This window comes from Natator depressus, chromosome 1 (genome assembly GCF_965152275.1).
Source record: "Natator depressus isolate rNatDep1 chromosome 1, rNatDep2.hap1, whole genome shotgun sequence".
Lineage (NCBI taxonomy): Eukaryota > Metazoa > Chordata > Testudines > Cheloniidae > Natator > Natator depressus.
This window is the reverse complement of record NC_134234.1, coordinates 215,689,363-215,704,508: the sequence shown is the minus strand read 5'-3', so window position 1 is coordinate 215,704,508 and position 15,146 is coordinate 215,689,363. Positions and strand designations below refer to the sequence as shown.

The following is a 15,146-nucleotide window of genomic DNA, read 5'->3' as shown; positions in this document are numbered from 1 at the left end:
TGCCTAGTGATTGAGGTTTAACGCCCACTTTACAGAGGAGCAGCTGCCTACACAAGGAGCAACTTTGGTGCACCCAGCTCTCTGCTTCTAGACAGCGCTGCTTTGTGGTTCTCCCAGCCTGGCACAATGCTGTTTTGTCTGGGTGTCTAGTGCTTATATCCAAAAACCAAGTTGTCATTGAAAAGACAGTGACAGGATAAGCAGGGTCCAGTTGACTGGGGGACTGCACAGATTACATGCTGATATGTAGCTTCCCCCTTCCCTCAGCCACCAGGTAACTATGCAGGAACACAGCTTCACTGTGGGAGACTGGGACACTGAACTGCAGCACCTTTGCTGGCCAGCAGGGGGGTGTCAGCTAACTACACACACACCCCAGCAGGGAGACAGGACTCTCTTTTGGGTAACAGCTCATGTCAGGTAAGCAACATTCTCATGTACAGTCACATCAGGGTTTGTAAAGTGATACTGAAAGCCAGGTAGGGCTGGACGCCGAGATGTGTACTGACAGAAACCACTTCCTGAAGCCCCTTTACAAAATGTAGGTCCTTAGCCCTTAGCAGTTGGCACTGCTCTGACACCAGGGATCCTTGTCTCCCCTGAAGTGAGCTGTAGCTCACGAAAGCTTATGCTCAAATAAATTGGTTAGTCTCTAAGGTGCCACAAGTACTCATTTTCTTTTTGCGAATACAGACTAACACGGCTGTTACTCTGAAACTTGTCTCCCCTTGTTCTGCACGTCTCCCTTTGCCAGCAGGTTCCACCAATCAGTACGAGGTCCAGGGCTTTGCATGCAGTGAAATAACTGATTTCACGTCCTGGTGCTCCCAGTACTTGGAGCAGTATTTGAGATGCTGAAAACGTGACAGGCCGAAGGGGAGCCCTGTGTGCTGAGATCAGGGAGGGTTTGATGCTGAGGATGCAGGCACCCTTCACTGCTCCAGCTCCGCAAAGCACCCCACACCTTCCTCAGACAGCATGGTTGGGGTTAACCCTCTCCCTCCCGCACAGGGCAAGCGCAGCAGTAGAGAAAAAGAGAATGTGACTTGCCCTGACAATTCATGCCTCCTCGAGCACGGCCCCCATGAAGGAGGGAGTCTACAGCAGCTCTGCTAGGCTGGAGTCTAGGAGAGGGAGCCAAGGACCAACCCACAGAGCGCGCAGGAAGGTGCATGCAGCTAGAGGAGAACCGGTGGCTGTGTGTGAGAGATGGTTATACAGAAGGGGGTAAGAGGAGCCTGCAGCTGTCCAGGGGTTGGACACGGTGGCTACACAGACCAAAATGGGAGGTGCAACTGCGCAAGGACTGGAGCATGGACACTGCCCAGGATGGGACTGGGGCTGCGCAGGGTAAGGGAAAAGTGGGCTACAGCTGGGCAGAGATGTAGGACAGGGGCTGCTAGGAGGGAATGTGTGCGGCAGAATGAGGGTGGCAGATGAACAGACTCAGTGGACAGGATTGAAGCTGCTGACGTGAAGGCACGAGGGTGGCACAGGCTGAGCAGCAGGGAGCACGAGCCACAGCTGCACAAAAGCAGGGATCAAGGACGATGTTAGCATGGGAGTAAGCTATACAGGGTGGGAGATGGGAGCGGCTCCAGTGGAGGAAGCTGCATAGGGCAGGGCATGGGGGCTACAGAAGAGTCTAATGCAGGGGTGGGCAAACTTTTTGCCCCAAGGGCCACATCTGGGAATAGAAATTGTATGGCGGGCCACGAATGCTCACAAAATTGGGGTTGCGGTTCGGGAGGGGGTGAGGGCTCTGGATGGGGATGCGGGCTCTGGGGTGGCACAAGAAATGAGGAGTTCAGGGTGCAGGAGGGGGCTCCAGGCTGGGGAGTGGGGTGCAGGGGGGGCTGAGGGCTCTGGCTGGGGGTGTGGGCTCTAGGGTGGGGCTGTGAATTAGGAGTTTGGGGTGTAGGCGGGTGTGCCGGGCTGGGATCGAGGGATTCAGAGGGCAGGAGGGGGATCAGGGCTGGGGCAGGGGGTTTGGGCGTGGGGAGAGGCTCAGGGGTGCACGCTCCAAGAGGTACTTACCTCAGGCGGCTCCTGGAAGCAGTGGCATGTCCCTTCTCTGGCTCCTATGAGGAGATGCAGCCAGGTGGCTCTGCACGCTGCCCTGTCCACAGGCACCACCCCTGCAGCTCCCATTGGCTGTGGTTCCTGGCTAATGGGAGCTGCGGGGGTGGCACTTGGGGCAGGGGCAACATGCAGAGTGGAGCCCCCTGGCTGCCCCTATGCGTAGGAGCCAGAGCGGGGCCATGCCGCCGCTTCTAGGAGCCACGTGGAATGGCCTCCAACCCTGCTCCCCATCTGGAGCGCCGAAGCAGAGCAAGCCCCAGACCCCGCTCCGCAGTGGGAGCTCAAGGACCAGATTAAAACAGCTGGTGGGTCGGATCCAGCCCACGGGCCATAGTTTGCCCACCCCTGGTCTAATGCAAACTGTTCAGCTATCGTAACGTCCTGGGGCCAGTCTGTAATTTGGGAGCTGGCTAGTGTGGACCAGGCTTCTCTCCAATTTTGTGGCCACCTGCTAGGTATTCACCTCCAGGAATCTGATTTGCTCCTGGATTTATTTATTTAGTTATGTGACATCCCCATCCTCTAACAGAATCCAACAGAATCAATAGCTGGAAGTCTATGGTCTCAGCCCTGTGCACTGCTGCAGGCTCTGCCTCTGCCTCTTACCTCGGCCAATGCTGCCAATTAGATGAGTGGAAACGTTCTTGTTATGAATCCTGCCAGACGTCTGGTGAAGGATAACGTCCCGAACTGGGGCCTCCCTAGGGAGAAGGGAGAGATAAGAGGGGAAAGGGTTAGGGATTCCAGCCAGAGAGAATCCCGGAGCGGCTCCCTAGTCACTGACCTTGAATCCTAGGGCAGGAATTTTTACACACACTGATTTCTGGGAACTGCCTCCTGTCCCAGCAGGGCCGACGGGCAGGGGAGATCAGTCCATCGGGGGGATGTTTCAGTCACTAAGAAAGCACAGGGTTTTCAACTGCCTGACTTATTTATTTGCTGATAAATACATGGGAAGGGCCTATGTGGCAAATCTGAGTGCATACGTGCATCATGGGGAGGGAAGGAATTAGCTAAGAGCCTTTCTGAACCATTCAGAGTTATATTGGATAAACTGGAGAGAGTTCAGCGGAAGGCAATGAAAATGATTAGGGGGCTGGGGTACATGACTTACGAGGAGAAGCTGACGGAATTGGGGTTATTTAGTCTGCAGAAGAAAAGAGTGAGGGGGGATTTGATAGCAGCTTTCAACTATCTGATGGGGGGTTCCAAAGAGGATGGAGCTCGGCTGTTCTCAGTGGTGGCAGATGACAGAACAAGGAGCAATGGTCTCAAGTTGCAGTGGGGGAGGTCTAGGTTGGATATTAGGAAAGCACTGGAATGGGTTACCTCGGGAGGTGGCGGAATCTCCATCCTTAGAGGTTTTTAAGGCCCGTCTTGACAAAGCCCTGGCTGGGATGATTTAGTTGGGGATTGGTCCTGCTTTGAGCAGGGGGTGGGACTAGATGACCTCCTGAGGTCTCTTCCAACCCTAATCTTCTATGATTCTATGATATTGGCGGAAAAAATCAGACACCTGAGAAGGTGCTGAGAGATAGCAGAAAAGCCAAGGGAATACCAGTTTTCAGACAAGGAAAGGAAAGATCCTGAGAGTCACCCCCGCTATAGAGTCAGAGAGTTTAAGGTCAGAAGAGACCACCAGTTCATCTCGTCTGACCTCCTGTGTATCCCGGGCCACCAACACCACCCAGCATCTGCACTCTAAACCTAACAATCGAAATGAGGCCAAAGTCTTTCAGCCGTCAGGAGACTAGACTATTGTGTGCCACAGGCAGGGACTAGGCCTGAGGCCCAGAACAGCAGGGAAATGATAATATTATAAGGCTGCCTTTTATTCACTTGGGAAATTGGCTAGGTAGGACACAAGAAGGTTCTGGAGGGAACAAGCCTGCCCTGGTCCCAGGGAGACAGACTGGATGAACGAATGGGGTTTTTCTGTTTAACTCCCAGGATTCAGTTTATAAAGCTTCCTTTTGACACCTCTGGGAGCATGGACAACAACAATAAAAACCACAAGAGAAAAGTCCCACCTTGGGGCTGTAGATTCAGAGGGCTGACTGGGCTTCCTACTGGCTCCCCCTCCCACTGATCAGGCCCCCAATGAGCCTCCCTCCCCTTATCTTGGCATTCACTTGGCTTTCATCCACTTCCGTCAACTCAGGGCCCAAGCTTCCCCAACTACTTTTGGATCTTGCAAACCATTTCCTCAACACCCCAATGGCACCTCCTTGCCCTGCATGCAAACGCATGATGCAGGGAGTGGAGCCAGAGTGTTCAGTCCATGGCAGAGCAAAGCAGGGAGCACTCAAGCACCAGGGTTTTGGGGGTGAAGATAGGTGGGCTTACAGCACGTGGATGCTCCCAGAACAGGGGTAGGAGTAGGAGGGCAGGCAGTGAAGGAGGATGCAAAGTAAAGGGGGCAGACAGAGTGTAATCAGCAATCTGGATGTGGTGCAACCATGCCTCCTTGTGGCAGGTCTGTAAAACTGCACCTCTGTGTCTGTCCCATTGGATCCTAATGCCCACCTGCTGGTTGCAGAGCTGTCTCCTCCCTCTGCTAGGGGCTGCTGGTCCGGCTTCCAGGTGCAGAGCAGGATAGCATAGCCACAGCCCGGCTGGGACACCATCATCTCGGGGGCACCATCAGGGCCCGGGTTCACAGAGAGGCTGTCCACCTGCACCAGCCCAGGAACAGTAAGCAGGATTGTGAGTGGAAGGACTGTACACTTCCCAAAGGGAGGGAGAGAGGGAGGGAGTGTGTGTGTGTGCGTGAGTGTGAGAGAGAGAGAGAGTGTCCCCAATCAATACTTTGGCAGCATCCAGCGAATGCCCCCATCACCCCCAAGGCAACAGGCTCTCTGGAAAAGCAGGTTTCTGCCAGAAAGTCGACAGGCATTGAACCGAGTTCAACAAAGGAGATGACGTGTCCAGCCCCATGTTGGGGGACACAATCCTTTTTCCCCAAAAGAGAATGGAAACACCATAGTGGGTTGCCAGTTTTGGTTGGCTCTATTCCTGGAGGTTTCATCACATGACATAATCTTTAATTAAAGACTCCAGAACAATCCTGGAGGGTTGGCAACCTTAGATTCAGGGAGAGCAGAACAAGGTTAAAGCAGGTGACTGGACACCCAATCACCTGCACCTGTCAGCTGCCCTGCACACACCGCACAAACCCTGGGGGGAAATTCACTCCTGACGCACCCATTGCTGATCTTTTGTTCAGAAGACTGGGGCTTGGCTCCTCTTCCTTTGGAGGGCTCTGCCCTTTGGGAGACCTAGCTCCTGAAGTCCATACTCAACATACCTCCATCTTGGGCACTCTGCTTCCTACCTGCCCCTCCAGCAGCCACTTCTTCAGCAGCACCAGCTGGCCGGAGATGTGGTCGGAGCTCTCAGACAGGTCCTCCCAGCGGAAGGCTCGCACCACACGGTCCGTGTAACCCACCACCAGCTCGAACTTCCCATCTCCATCTGCAGGGGACACAGGGAGACAACAATGGCTTCCATCAAGGCATCATAGTCCCACTGCCTGCAGGCACACTTAGCACAGAGCCACACAAGCGTCCGCTGTACCATGATCCCAAAGATCCTTAGGGCTCAGATACCACAGTGAAGGGCACCTTAGAAAAATCTCAGACCTCCTAGCTCCCCAATAGCTCATGAACTGCAGCACCCCAAAATCTTCTCTCCTCTCTTCTAGGGCTAAGATGGGTTGGGTTCCTGCTTCCCTCATGTCCTGGTACATGCACTGCCCTGCTGAGCCCCATGCACTTGTTCTACTCTTACCATCGCCATGTGCTTGAGCTCCTGCTCTGCCCCCTTCTATCCCAGGTACTCACCAATGTCGTTGATCAGCATGACCTTGGTGTTGGCAGGAATGTGCTGCTTGAACACCGGCTTCTGCTCATCTGCCGGTGGGGGTTCATGGTGGCCAGACGCATCTGGATGCTTTGAGGGTGGAGGAGTCAGGTCAAACAGATGAAACCAGCCCTCGGCACTCACGGCAACAACCAGATTCTGAAAGGAGAGGGGAGTCCTTGAATCAATAGACGAGGTGGTGAGATTGCCTGCAACAGTCCCCCATGGGGGCAAGGGCAGGGCCATCAAGATGAACTGTGACTACACTGCGAGCTCTGTCTGCAGGGCCAATTGTTAGTGATTGGCTAGGTGTGGTCAGTGCAGGGGCTACTGCACCAGAGCCAGTTCGCACTCACAGAGAGATGTCTGGAAAGTACAGAGCAGTGCAGCAGAGCCACAGCATCCAACCGTCTTGGTCACCTTTGCCAGACCAAGGGCTTGCCTGCACTTGAAACGCTAGAGCAGTGGCACCGCTAGAGCACCTAGTGTATGCTACCTAAGCTGGCAGGAGGGCTTCTCCCATTGGTGTAGGTAATCTACCTCCCCAAGATTTAGGTCAACTTAACAACAACGCTCAGGGGGTTGAATTTTTCACACCCGTAAGCAACACAGCTGGGTCGACCTAACTTTTTAGTGCAGACCAGGCCTAAGTCTTCAACTGTCACAGTCCCTTCCTATTTATCACACTCACATAGTGTGACACTCTCTCTCTCTAGTGTATAATGGTTCATGAGGCTGCTATAGTACTTAAGCCATGGAACGTGAGTTTAGATGATGGGATCCAGAGGTCCGGGTTTAATTCTCCCAGATAATGGCCCAGCAAGAGCTGTCTTATTACACGGACTGGAGTCTGCAATGGCGCTTGGGCTGCTCTGCATCTCAGTCTTTGCAATGGCCAGTTTAAGTGCACACAAGTGAATGGCAGGCAGGCAACAGCTGCACCACAGGGCCCAGCACAGTCAAGTAGTACCCATGAGGATCGGGTGGGACACTCCAGGGTCAAACATGCCCATACAGGTTAGATGCACTAGTCACTGGCAGGTCACTTCCCTAGTAAGGTGTTGGTTTGCTTACTCGTCAGGCCGGTCTGTGGCTCATACAGGACATTAATTGAGGGACAATGTTCAGTAGCAGCGCTAGCTCTCTCAGAACCCAGGAAGAGCTGTATGGCGAAAGAACCTGGGGGACTCTCCTCCGCACTTAAAACGTGCCGTAACCCCAAACAACTGCACATGTCAAAGGCCAATCTCCCTCCTCCAGTGTGAGCACTGCTGCGGCAGGGGTGGAGGGGGGGAGCCAAATGCCCTCACCTTTCCTCTGTTGCACACGTCCCCAACACCAACGCAGGTGAGCTGCAAGAAAAGAGAGGGACTTCAGAAACCAGGAAGGAGCAAAGAAAACATACATCAATACTTTGGGCTAAGCCTGCACTAGTGATCCTTCAGCCCTCAGGATCTTCCTCAAAGTCAGCATCCCTCTGGCTGAGGACCTGTCTAACCTCACTCCTTCAGGCAAAGGAGTGAGGCCAGGCCCAATGGCAGAACCTGGCCTTCCCACGCAGAGCTTGGGGGCAAAACCCTCAGCACACAGGGGAAAGGACAAGGATGGGGGAGGGAACAAGAACTTTCTCTCGAGTGGCTGTTCAGCACTTTGGACAGCACTGCTTGCCCAGAGTGTGAGAGCCCAGGACTGGGGCGGGGAGCAGGGTCTCTGATGCAATTGTGCAGGGCCTCAGGACCAGCCCTGATGCCTTCTTCTCTGAAGGCTTTCCATTCCCACACGGCATTCCAGGCAAACAAACAGCACAGGCTCCAAAGAACACAGAGGAGTGGCAAATTCTGCCCCAACAGACCATTCCTTGGCAGGAGCGCATGGCCCAGGGCTTGCTATCGTCATTCTTGTACACGCAGAGTTTCCCGTTGGTGTCCCCCACCACTAGCTCGTTCAGCTGGAGAAAAGGGAAGAATGTTAATGATGGGAAATTCATACCCACCCTCATCATCCCCAGGAGGAAAAAAGAAACCAGAATTCAGATGTAAAGCTGCAAAGCAGGAAGCAGAAAATGGAAAAGAAGAGAGAAAAGGGGAGACCAGAGATAACAGGAGAAGGAGGGAAGAGCAGCAGCAGTAGAGACAAAAGATAAAAGACATTTTATTCCACCGGATAGTGTAGTGGTTAAGGGGGTTCTCTGGAGCCCCTTATTCAAATTCAACTACCAGGGAAGATTTCCCTGCCCCTCCCTGGACATTGTTAAATCAGCCCTGTCATAAATATAAAGGGAAGGGTAACAACCTTTATGTATGCAGTAATATAAAATCCCTCTTGGCCAGAGGTGCAGAATCCCCTTACCTGTAAGGGGTTAATCAGTTCAATTAACCTAGTTGGCACCTGACCAGAAGGACCAATGGGGAAAGAAGACACTTTCAAATCTGGGGGGGCTTTGTTTTTGTGCTCTGTGTGTGTTTTCTTGGGAGACAAAGAGAGAGCCCAAGCAAGTAATCCAGCTCCTACTGAATGATACATCTAAATTACAGGAATAGTAAGTAATAGCAAGGAAATGCGTTAGAGTATCTTTTGTTTTAGCTTGTGAATTTTCCCTATGCTTAGAGGGCAGTTTATCCCTGTTTTTTGTAACTTTAAAGTTTTGACTAGAGGGGAATCCTCTGTGTTTTGAATCTGATTACCCTGTAAAATTACCTTCCATCCTGATTTTACAGAGGTGCTTCTTTTACTTTTTTTTCTTTATAATAAAGGTCTGTTTTTTTTTTTTAAAGAATCTGATTGGTTTTAGAGTCTAAAAAAACAGGGATTTGGTCTGTGCTCACCTGTACCAACTGGTGAGGATATTATTCTCAAGCCTCCCCAGGAAAAGGGGTGAAGGGGCTTCGGGGGAATACTTTGGGGAACAGGAACTCCAAGTGGTTCTTTTCCTTGAATCTTTGTCTAACTCACTTGGTGGTGGCAGCGAATACCGTCCAAGGACAATAAGGGATTTGTGCCTTGGGGAAGTTTTAACTTAAGCTGGTAGAAATAACCTTAGGGGGTCTTTCATACTGGTCCTCACATCGGTACCCCAGAGTTCAGAGTGGGGAGGGAACCCTGACAAGCCCCATCAGAGATTACATCCTTGGGGCTGTTAAAAATGCTTTATAAAACATTTGTCCAGTGTACTGGAGTGGGACTCAGAAGAGCGGGGTTCTACAACTGATGTACTGTGTAACCTTGTGCAAGTCACTTTGTTGCTTTGTGCCTCAGCTTACCCTCCCGCTCTCTGTTTAGAGTGTAAGCTCTTTGAGACAGGAACTGTCTCTTTCTCATGTACAACACTCAGCACCAAGGAGCTCTTATCTCAGTTGGGGCCTATCAGCACTACTGTAATATAAACAAATAATACTTATGCCTTTGGAATGGACTAGAATACACCAAGTGGCAGGGATTTCAAAAATATCTCCTGGGGCTCGCCATTCCCTACAAGCTCTCCTGGCCCCTTCCAGTTATGTGTATTGCATTATGCTAGGAATTTGCTCAGTATAATTTCCACAAGCAAAATATAACTATTGCTTAGAAAGGGTCTGACGGTGCCCCCCATAAGGTTTTATGAAAATATACTTATGAATGTTTATATGACATAACTAGAATGTGTTTTATGCTACATATGCCATGTAACATATCTCTGCAAAGGTTATGATCTACTGAATCTATTAATCCTATTTGTATGCATGTATCATTTTTGTATTCGAAGTTATGAATATTGGCTGTGTACTTGTTTGATTCTGAGTAGGTTTTAGTGAAGCAGTTGGTCAGCTTCCTGAGAAAAGACTATTCTCAGTAAGTGCCCAATCAAGAAGCCCTTAAGCCAACAATGAACTTGGAGACGCCAATCCACATCTGGGCTTTCCCAGGAATGTGGCTTGGCTGGTAAGGAACTCAGTCATGCATGGACATGTGACTTGCCCAGGTGACTCCAAAACTCCATTTTGCATAGGAGAGAGGAGGGGGTCTCTACCCACAAGATAAAGTCTATTTAAACCCCTGGGAGACCCCTCCATTTTGTCTTCAGCTGGCTAAAGAGAGAGCCTCTCCACCCCCAAGGATACCTGAAAGAAACTGGAACAAAGGACAGTAACTACAGGGGTTGTGAGTAATTGCTGGACCCAGACTAGAAGGAGACTAGTCTGTAAAAGAGAGCTTACTGGAACTGGTGAGGTTTTATCTGTATTCAGTTTGATTAGACATAGATTTGTGTGTTTTATTTTATTTTGCTTGGTAATTCACTTTGTTCTGTCTGTTACTACTTGGAACCACTTAAATCCTACTTTCTGTATTTAATAAGATCACTTTTTACTTATTAATTAACCCAGAGTATGTATTAATACCTGGAGGGGGGGCAAACAGTTGTGCATACCTCTCTATCAGTGTTATAGAGGGCAAACAATTTATGAGTTTACCCTGTATAAGCTTTATACGGGGTAAAACGGATGTATTTGGGGTTTGGACCCCATTGGGAGTTGGGCATCTGAGTGTTAAAGGCAAGAACTCTTCTCAAATTGCTTTCAGTTAAGCCTACAGCTGTTAGGGGTTTGGTTCAGACCTGGGTCTGGGTTTGCAGCAAGCTAGCGGGTCTGGCTCAAACCAGGCAGGGCACTGAAGTCCTAAGCTGACAGGACAGGAAAACAGGAGCAGATGTAGTCTTGGCACATCAGGTGGCAGTCCCAAGGGGGTTTCTGTGATCCAACCCGTCACAGAGGGCAGTGACTATTCGTTGCCAAATGAAGCCGCTGCCTTCTATAGTTTTGATTAGAACAGATAGTTTGTGTTTAAGTAGGGAAACAAATTACATGTTCACGATGACCTGTGTTGCTAAGTGGATAAGCTCCTGCATTTTGTACGAAGTGAGTGTTTTCAGGGTCAGTGGCTTTGTTCCTGAATAGGAGTTGTAATAATCAAGGCTGGTGGTCACAAATTTCACTCAGGCAGCTGACCAAAGTACCCCACTGCAGTGGGGTTTGTTTGCTCCATATTAGATGAAAGGAACAGGAGTGTTTGAATGGCGTTCCTGTGACCAGACCAAGGGTTTGCATTGCTGCGGTCTGACTCCGGTCAAACTGGGGCGGCACAGGATTTGTGTTGAGGCTGCCACCTTGTACTCCAGAACTCAGCTCTAACCCTTAAAGGTGTGGAAATAATGGTCCAGATGTGAATTGTGTAAATCAGTGCAGCCCCACTCATTCCAAGAGGGTGTCAGCTCTCACAGTCAGCAGATGCCAGGGGGAGGGCAGTGCAGAGAGGGTGCCGGGGGAAGTCAGCACCAAGCACCCAGGGGCAGTGCCAGGGGAAGGCAGCGCAAGGAGGGCGCCGGGGGAGGGCAGCAGAGGGAAGGCAGCACCGAGCAGCGCAGCGCAGGGAGGGTGCCCAGCGAAGGGCGGCACCAGGGGGCGCACCACGCGGCCTCCGCGGGCAGAACCCCTTATGCAAATACCGAGCCAGACCCCGCCCACTCCTACGACCGGTTCCCACAGCTGTTCGCGCGCTCGCCCGACCCTCCCGCGCATGCGCCCTGTACACCACCCTCTCCCCCTTAGACTCCAAGCCCCGACGCCTCTTGGTACCGTATCGTTATCGGCGTCTCCCAGGCATATGGCGTGGGGGAAGAGGCTCCCGCTGAAGTCGAGCGCCACCCGCTGCACATAACTGACCGACCGCATCTCCCCGGCGACCATAGAGATGGTCTCTCTCTCTTGGGCGGGCCGGCGCTCCGGCTCTCTATGACCACGGGGGTGCTACGGAGGCTCCACGGGCTCAAAAAGCGCACCGAGGGTGGGGGAGAAAGCGAGGGGTAATCACGTGACGGGCCGGTCCCTGAAAGACTCAATTCCAGCCTGTGGCCGGGCGGGGGAGCAGAGCCAGGCTCTTGGAGTCCCGCAGCCAGGGGAGGGCGGGGGCCGAGCTGTCCTCCCTTCTCCCCCCGCCCCCAGGCCAAGGGGTGGGGGTCACCTCTCCAGCCCCACCTGCCCTTTGAGCGCAGGGGTGGGGCCCACAGCCTGAGCCTGGCTGTCACAGGGGTCTGCGTAAAGCCCCAGCGCCTGGAGTCAGGAGATCCGGGGCAGCTCCCGGCTCTCCCTGGAAAACCAGTGCTGGCTGTGGAGAGGAGCTTGGCGCCTCGCCATTGGTGGTGCAGAAGCCAGGGTGCAGCAACCCCATCGGCTGTTAAGTTTTAAAAAATCTCATGATTTGAGAGCCAGTCTCAGCTTGTGGGGGCTCGACTCGTAAGTTTTGAAGAGCGGGGCTTGGTGATACCAGGGTTTAGGGACTCGCTGAGGGCATCAACAATGGGGGGGGGGGGGGGGAGAATGAGAAGGGAAGAGCCTCGCTCAAACTCAGATCCCAGGCTGAATCTGACAGGCTCGCAGTTAAATATATGTCTCTTCTTACTTGTAAACTGAACCCATTGGCTCTGGAGTCACCGAGACCCACAAATCATGGAGCCCCGTGATGCCATTTTTGACACTTGTCGGAGCCCAGCTTCACTTCAATATAAAGATGAGATCCTGGTGACTCCAGCTTCTGGCATGTAGTACTCCATAAGGCTACTCACAGAAAGCATTGTATGTTGGAACACTGGACTAGAAAGCAGGAAATTAAAATTCCCAGCTCTCTAATTTGCGGCATGACCATGGGCAAATCACAGGTCTCATCCCCAACTATAAAATGGGAAGGATACTTACATTCCTTTTTAAAGCACATTGAGGTCTACCATTAAGATGCTTATGAGTTGTTGTGCTGCAGTCACTACAGTGCAGATGACTGAAATCTCCATCTGCATTGTCCTGTGGCGCAAGCAACTTCTTTGAGCATGTGTAGTGGTACAAACGAAAAGCAATATACAAGTAATATTATAAAAGATGGTAGAACTCTGTTCCCATTTTGGGCTATGGATCCTATGTAAAACTTCTCATGCTGAATTTGTTACTTAATCAGCTCTGTGGAGGTGCTTGCAGGTCCAGAAACTCTGACTCTAATCCAGGCAGTGTTCATATTTTACAGGTGGGGAAACAAACCCTGAGGCCCAAGACCATTGACTGGCTGGATGACCTTGACCTGTCTCTCCACCTTTAAACTGACGATACCTATAGGTGTCTTTGGTGAGGAAGGCTAATGACATACAACCAGAAATTCTCTTCTGAGCTGTCTTTATGCTTGTGGCGCATCACACAAGGCCAACAGAGCAATTCTTCCCTCAAACCAGTCATTCAACCATTAAGTGTGTCAATATTCAAAACCTTCCAAGGGGTAGGGACACTGTGGGCCCAGTTCTCTTACTCCCACTGCTGCAAGCAAGGAGGAGTTAGCGTCACTGAAGTCAATGGAATTACAGAATAGTAAGTGGGAGGAGAAGACGGTCATATATCTCCAATGGGCACCAGGCAGCAAAGAGGGCACTCTCCTGATGGACTATGCAAACTCTGTTCTTAAAAACAAAAAATAATAAAAAAAATCCCTATTCAGTAGCTTCATTTTCTGGTTTTATTCTTCCTGACATCTTGGGGCTGTCTCAGGAAAACAGAATACATCTTAACCGGAACAGACACTATAAGACCCAATTGTTTTTTCCATCAGATCAGCGATGTTTGTTCTGGTTTCTTAGCCAAATTCTAACTCCAATTATATTCTACTTCCTTGAAATTCCCCCTCATAACTTCAGTTGGGAGACTGTTCTTCATAGCTTGTCCTAAACTGTCATATAGTGTTTCTAACATTCCACTCAAGAGGCAGCTGCACTGCAGTACAAAAGGAAATGGGTCTTGTGCACATACAGTCTGATTCTTCTCCGATTTACACTAGAGTAAATCAGGAGTAACTACATTGAAATCAGTGGTGTTACAGGGTATAAGTGAGATCAGAATCAGGCCCAATGTCTGTAAAGTGGGTCAAATTCAGGAGGAAAGGCAGTTACAGTAGAACCTTAGAGTTACGAACACCAGAATTACGAACTGACCGGTGAGCACCACACCTCATTTGGAACCGGAAGTATGCAATCAAACAGCAGAGACCAAAATAAATAAATACTGTACAGCACTGTGTTAAATGTAAACGACTAAAAAAATAAAGGAAATGTTTAACTTTTTTTTGACAAGATACAGAAACTTTTTGTGCTTGTCTCATTTACATTAAGATGATTAAAGCAGCATTTTTCTTCTGCATAGTAAAGTTTCAAAGCTGTAATAAATCAATGTTCAGTTGTAAACTTTTGAAGGAACAACATTTTGTTCAGTTATGAACATTTCAGTTACAAACATCCTCTATTCCAAAGGTGTTCGTAACTCTGACATTCTACTGTACATGCATTTTGATGAAAGTCATAATGTACATATTGGCTCAACTGAGTGTGTGAGATTTTTTTCCTTTCCTCATTGAAATTCATTCTGGGCTGTTCCTTTCTCCACCTCATTCTACTCCTCCCCCTCTCACCCTTTCTCCAATGGAAGGACAAAGGGGCATTTATACCTACCTTCTCCCCTCAAGGCAAAGATCCCCATCCTGTATCTAAATGAAGGATGTCTGCTCCAATATTCTGTTCTGCCTAAGTGGACATTCCACTTAAGACATCCAATGTGTGGTTTTGCAAGAACTCTGCCCTCAGAGTGAACCCGCCTACTCCTCTCCCCCTACTGTGTAGCTACAAAAGGAAAGTGCTTCCCCTTGGTTTCACTCAGGGTAGCAGGACAACCAACTGCAGATAAATTTAGAACCGTGCTACATTCCATGCCTGCAGCCAGGAAGCACACTTCACAGTTGGGAGGGGGGTACTACACATAAGGGCTTCCCTGTGGAGCAGTTAACAGGAGTCATTTTGCTACTTTCTTCTCAACAGCTTATGCTTAAGATTTAAAAATCCTGCATATTTCTAATGGTCTAACTTTAACCACTGCTGCTGTCCCTTTAAAACCTATGCATCAGTGAAGGGTATTTATGCAGGCCCAGCTAGGTGCATCAGAAGCTGAGTTTGTTGACAATGCTCCCATGAATAGAGATGCCATGTGCAGAAGCTGAGGGCACTGATTTCAAACCGGACTCCCAGTATTTCTAGATACAGTGAGAAATTCATTTCTTCCCCTTGCAATTAGTGGCTGGAGAGAGCAAATCTTTTATAATAGTGAATGTAGTGAACACTGTATAATACAGGCATTCATTAAAACTACCAT

General features: G+C 50.2%; 1 protein-coding gene across 2 annotated transcripts in view; it reads right to left on the bottom strand.

Annotated features, from left to right (window-relative positions):
* Positions 1-11,734, bottom strand: part of ITFG2 (integrin alpha FG-GAP repeat containing 2) — a 37,480-nt gene extending 25,746 nt beyond the window's left edge. For both annotated transcript variants that reach the window (XM_074935518.1, XM_074935526.1), the window contains exons 1-7: positions 11,553-11,734; positions 7,796-7,891; positions 7,254-7,295; positions 5,925-6,102; positions 5,417-5,556; positions 4,609-4,757; positions 2,689-2,783 (exon numbers count right to left, since the gene is read on the bottom strand). In XM_074935518.1, coding sequence (XP_074791619.1) covers positions 2,689-2,783; positions 4,609-4,757; positions 5,417-5,556; positions 5,925-6,102; positions 7,254-7,295; positions 7,796-7,891; positions 11,553-11,663 — 811 coding nt within the window. In that variant the 5' untranslated portion in view covers positions 11,664-11,734. The remainder of the gene's footprint in view (positions 1-2,688; positions 2,784-4,608; positions 4,758-5,416; positions 5,557-5,924; positions 6,103-7,253; positions 7,296-7,795; positions 7,892-11,552) is intronic.
* Between the last annotated feature and the right edge of the window lie 3,412 nt (positions 11,735-15,146).